Source organism: Durio zibethinus, chromosome 4 (assembly GCF_047325235.1).
Source record: "Durio zibethinus cultivar Kanyao isolate XHJ-2024 chromosome 4, ASM4732523v1, whole genome shotgun sequence".
NCBI classification, from domain to species: Eukaryota; Viridiplantae; Streptophyta; class Magnoliopsida; order Malvales; family Malvaceae; genus Durio; species Durio zibethinus.
The window spans coordinates 31,142,312-31,148,311 of record NC_143165.1 but is presented as its reverse complement, the minus strand read 5'-3'; the positions used below and the strand labels follow the sequence as shown (position 1 = coordinate 31,148,311).

The 6,000-nt window shown below is 28.6% G+C and overlaps 1 protein-coding gene across 1 annotated transcript; it reads right to left on the bottom strand.

The window, feature by feature from the left end:
• Window positions 1–4,953: 4,953 nt before the first annotated feature.
• LOC111288223 (transcription factor PAR1-like) lies at window positions 4,954–5,509 on the bottom strand. The gene has a single exon (XM_022879022.2). The coding sequence runs from the start codon at window positions 5,319–5,321 to the stop codon at window positions 5,055–5,057; it is 267 nt and encodes an 88-aa protein (XP_022734757.2). The 5' UTR covers window positions 5,322–5,509; the 3' UTR covers window positions 4,954–5,054.
• Window positions 5,510–6,000: the final 491 nt, after the last annotated feature.

The window sequence follows — 6,000 nt, the reverse complement described above, 5'->3', positions numbered from 1 at the left end:
TTCAAAATCGAACATCAGCAGTTTCTTCAGAATGTCACTGTGAACCTTATCGGAAATTGATCAAAACTTTCTTTTGCCCTATGAAAAACCAATATTAATTTACTTCATAGTAAGTGGTGGTAGTATTTCTCTTATTAATCTGATGGTACTGACTATAGTCTCTAGAGGCTTAGCTGCCGTGGCGTTTAAAAGAAGAAAAATCTCAACCCACCTATTCCACAAGCATTTTTTTGAGTAGACTTGTCGTGAGTTAGGTTATCCAACAAGTTCATAGATTTGGTTTGGTTTGATTTCGCTCGATAGAATTCTAGACAAAAATTTTCAAATCCTAGTCTGAAAGTATATTAGTATTAAAGATTTTTATTTTTTTGACAGAAATTAAAGATTTTTTTATTTAAATTTAATTTAAAAATATTTAAAAATATTAAAATTAAAATATTTTAAAAATTTTATTAATAATTTAAAAAAATAGTTTAAATTAATAATAAGCTTATAGAGTTTTCAACCAAACCTATATTTTTGACTAGTTTTATTTTTGGTACGTTAGAGGTGACTGATACATTTTATACCCAAGTCTATGCTATGCGCATGACTTGGTGTAGTGCGTGTATGCAAGCGGTAACATCAAGTTGGATAGCTTAAATTTTATCTCTTAAGCTTTGTAGTCTCATATCTAGCTTGTGTTATTATATTTTCTTCAGTTGTTTTAATTACTTCAATCCAATTATGAGAATTGGGCCATGGTTTGTGTAGGTAGTGGATTTCAGGGTAAGCACTTGAAAGCGAAAGAAATACGTCAGGAGAGATCAGAGATTGTTTCAGAGAGTTGGCTTTTCCACACTTAAATTTAATAAGTGGAACTGATGAGCTGAAAGAAAAGATTAAGGGAAAATAAGAGTGTAATGAAAGGTTTAGGATTACTTGAGAGCAGAGGCAAAATCCGATATAGGGAGTAAAGAGGTTCAGATAATAAATTTAATGAAAAAAAGGATCAAATGGTAAATTTTATAAGAGAGACTATACATAGGGTAATTTTATTTACATTTAATTTATTACTATATACATATCAAATTTAAAATTTAATTTTTTATTTTTATTAAATACACGTTCACCCTCTCACTTTTTATTTTTCATTTTTATTCTTTCTCTCTTCTTCTCTTTTCACTTTTCAATAAAAAAAAAAACCTTAAATCCATCAAATTAATCCAAACCACTTGTGTTTTCAGAGTTTTTAAATGATTAAAGATAAAATTCTTACCTTGTTTTTGATTGATTTTGGTTGAATTATGTTTTTGACTTAGGATTTGCGATAAGATTTAGGTGAAATCAAGTTTCTCAAAAATGAATATTCGATAAGTTTTAAAACTTCTTCTAAATGGATCTTTGAAAAACTTAAAGAAATTTTAAATATCCATTTCTGAGAAATTTTTATTTTTGGATATTTATTTTCAAGAAACTCTAAGGTTTATTAAAAATCTATTTTTGAGAAGCCTTAAGTTTTTTCGAAAATCTATTTTCGAGAAATCTTAAAACTTATCAAATATTCATTTCTAAAAAATCTTAAAATTTTTCGAATATCTATTTTTGAGAAACTCGATTAATAAGGATTTAATTGAAAATATATACGCTTATAAATCTATTTACTTGATCATGTATGCGAATAAAAAAGATATGACAATTTTTTTCTGTTATAATAACTTAGCATTATAAAAAACATTAACCTTGATAATGTTTATAGTAGACTGACAAATTAGGATTTAAATAGTTATATCTTGAAAAAATCATTAGAGATCTGTTTGAAGATCTTGGCAAGGGATATTATCTAGGTCAATGTTAGGTCAATGTTCGTAATGGTACCAAGAGTTGAAATCTACTTTTTTGTACCTAATGCAACAAAGGAACATAAGTGCTTTCTTTCTTTTGGTTTTGGCTTTAAAATTATTGATTTTGTTTGAAATGACAGGAGAACATTTGTATGGTTTAAATACTTAATTTAAGATTAATTTTTTTAGTATTATTTATTTTAAAATTAAATGTATTATTTTATTTAAACTAAAATTAAACATTATAAAGAGTTTATAATTAAATATATATTTAAACAAAAATTTATGCATTTTTGAAAATAGATTTTCAAGAATATTGTATTCTCATAAATTTATTTAAAAAATTGTAATATAATTCTTAAAAATCGATTTCTTAGATTTTAGGGTTCAGTGCATGTGAAAAAAGATATTTTGATCATTTAGTAAAGATTAAAATTAATATTTGCTATGTGGGTATTTTGAAAGAAAATTTAAGAGATTTATAAAAAAAAGATTTGATGGTGTATTTAGAAGCCTCCCTATGCATATAAGGTTGTTAAAATTTGGGGGGCAATGGTCCATGCCTAGCTCCTAGCTACACCCCTGCTGAGAGCGCCAAATACCTTATATGAGAGAGACATGGATGAGTTGGTGCAAAGAAGTTGGGCGACCTGGTATGGTACACTCCTTGCAATGTATGAATGATACGCATCTACAGTCATCAATTGTCTGAATTGAGACAATCAGCGATATTCACACCTGACCTTGTTAGAACATGTCTGATGTGGTGCTATGCTAAATTAGTTATTGGTCTCACTCGATCGAGGTGAAAAAAACTAAAATTCCCTTCAACTAGTGTGATAATTCAGACAATATGATCTTTCTTATGGCAAGTCAAAGTTGAATGGTGAGCTTAGATCAGCAAACAAAAATTGAGGTCCTTAGGTGGGCAATTGCCCAATTGAAACCAAAATTACCCTTTTTTATTCTCCAATTATTGCTGCTTTGGTTGGCAAATGACAATTGCCAAAACATTGTCATGATACTTGCATTTTAAATTATCATCGTTTAATATATATGCCAATCAATTACAATATATATTTATATATGTAAAGGTGCCATGATCCATGGTAAATTTTACCAAGGTGAAATCATGTCAAGGTAAATTTATGTTGATGTGAATTTATTACAAAGGAATTTATATTGAAGTGAATTTGTGCAAGGTGAATTCGTTATGAAGGTGAATTTATTGTCAAAATGAAGTTATGCTGAGATGAATTTATGATAAGGTGAATTTGTTGCCAATTAGTGTTTTTTTTTTCCCCTTATTCGCATAATGAATAATCTTTGGTGATTCTTCTGGCAATTGGCAAAGTCAAAGTTGTTTGTCGTGAACTTAATTTATGCATTATTTATATTTTTGTTATCCTAATAATTTTACTTATAAAATTTAAAATTTTTGCTGATGATGGATGAAATAATTTTATTATATATGTAAAAGAAATCCAATTATATTTTTATAAAACTAATTGCTTTAAAAACCTTTTCATATTTTTTTATTCAATTTATATTTTATTAATCAAATCATTAAATTTTATATTATATTCACATAGATTGTGCATCCCCAAATTTCAAGTTAATTAAAATGTTAACTATTTGTTCAATAATAAAATTTAAACCGTGAATATATTAAAGAAATATTATTATTGATCAAACTGATAAAGATATTGAATTGATTTAAAATTTTATATGCATTACATATATAAGTATATTTTTGAACCTAATTAGTTTATAAAAATATGAATGTAATTGAAGCTATAAAAAGTATAAAATAATTTTTTTACATTAATATAACTTGATTCTTCTTATATATATATATATATAATTTATGTGAATAGAGATTAAAATCGAATCATATAAAAAGATATAAATTTAAGTAAAACTAAATTAATTTTGTATTAATATAAATAAATTTATCCTCGTGTATATATATTTTTAATCTATAGAGTGAAAAAAAATTGTAGTGTAAACCTAAAAATTTTTTCTTAATTTTTGTGCCACGACGTGGTAAGATCCTCACCTTTGTTTTTTTTAACTAATCCATTTCATTTTACACTTTTTTTTCCTTTCTCTATAAACTCTTATTGATTTTTCAATTTTGATCATAATTCTCCTTTAAAAATGCCAACCAAGTAACCCAAGAATGATGTGACTTCCACATAATCTATTGCATTAATTATCATGTCAACAACAAACCAAATCCTAAGTTTTAAGTTCTTTTTTATCTAAAAATAAAAATTATATAGTCACAGGTGAAAAAAAAAAAAAAAAAAAAAGGAAGAGGGAATGAGATAAATAAAAAAAAAATTGAATTTTGATTGATGTAGCAACTTATGTAACAATAACATCATTTTTCGATCACTTGGTTGGATGTAATATGTTGGTTGATCAGATTTGGTATAATAAGCAAATTTCAGTAACTTATTTGATATAAACTAAAATTCAGTGACCAAAATAAAAAATGCTTCAAAATTTAATGATCATTTGTGTAATTTATTCTCAAAATAAATTATATAATTTTCATGATTCAACTTAATTATATCAGATGTTATTATTATTATTATTATACATATGTGTGGATTTATACGTGTAGTTGAGTAATTTTCCCAAGTGATCCCTTTCATTTACTGATTACTTCATGGATTTATTCGGCAGGTTAAATTAAATTGATAGAACTTTCTCTCCTTTATGAAGTGCTTAAGAGGAGAAAAAAAGGGGGGGGGGGGGGAGAATGATGAAACGGTAATGTTTAATGTGCATTAGCAATTGCTTGATAAAATTAATTGCTACATTGAAGAAAAAAAGGTTTCTAATCCTCCAGCCAAAATAATTGTTACATTATTTATTACTATTTGTTTCCTAATTTTATAATTTACGAAAGAAAAATAAAAATCAAAGTTGAACACTAGAAATGTCAGTTTTCAGCATATGCACCGTTGTAATCAAGAACAAAAAGGGAAAGAAGGAATTGACAGGAAAATTCCAGCAGATGGGCGGGCACTTAGTCCACATGCATGAGCATGGCATTCTTTAAATCCATCAATATTAACAAACCAAATTAAAAAAACTAGAAAAAACAACATCAATATCATATCATAATTAAAAAAACCCATATATCTATATATCATTATAAAGGAAAGAGCATACATTTTTATCTTGCAACAAATGCCATTATGAATTCTGTATCATAATCTAAATTGGGGATTGATAAATCTTGGAAAGAGCTTGCAAAACATTAACTTGTAACCTCAAATGCAATATATAATCAGCTGTCCTCAAAAACAGTGGATCCGGCTGCAACCCTTTCCCTCCTGGAATTAACTTTTGCAACTTCTTCACCTTCATTCTAACTGACCTGCCACCGCCATCACCACCATCACTGCTATACGTCCGCCTCCTCCTCCTGCTCCATTTCACTTTAGAAAACTCTTTATACCTCCTTGACTCCATATGTTTCATAACAAAACGAAGAAAATTAACAAATGAGTCTAAATATCCTAAACTTAAATTAAGAAGAAAATGAAAAAAAAAAAAAATAGAGAGAGCAAAAGGAAGTGCCTTATGTTTTTGAGTCAAGGGAATTAAAACTTTTGATGTGAAGAAGAAACGGGAGTGAGAGGGCTTTAAATGATGGAAGAGTTTTAGAACGGGCCATGTGAGCCGAGCCTTGATGTTCCTATCGGCTCTTTCCACATGAAGCATACAATTTTAATTTTAATTAATTTACTTATTATTGGGTTTTAAATTTTGTAATTTTTGTTTCTAATTTTTAGCCACACGCTCTCGAAATTTTGTCGTTTACAAATGTGGGCTTTGTGATAGGGCCCAACAATGCTTACCTTTCAACTGACCTACGCAAGTGTCTGACAGCTATCTCACACGCCTAAATCCAAACACCGCCATATAAAAAAAATCTGTCCTCGTAATTCTCGAATCCCGACAGCTATGGCCTTTGACAAGTGTCTCATCTTTGGCCACGTCATAACTAGTCGACGGCTAAAGATGAACCCCTTTTTCCCGGGTGGTTTTGATCACATGGGGTGCTGTCCAACCAGGCTCCAGGGGGGCTGATTTCTGATGAGATGAGGAAGTTTGAGGGTGAGCTGCAAGAACGCGGAAGAGGGTAAGCTTTGGGCCG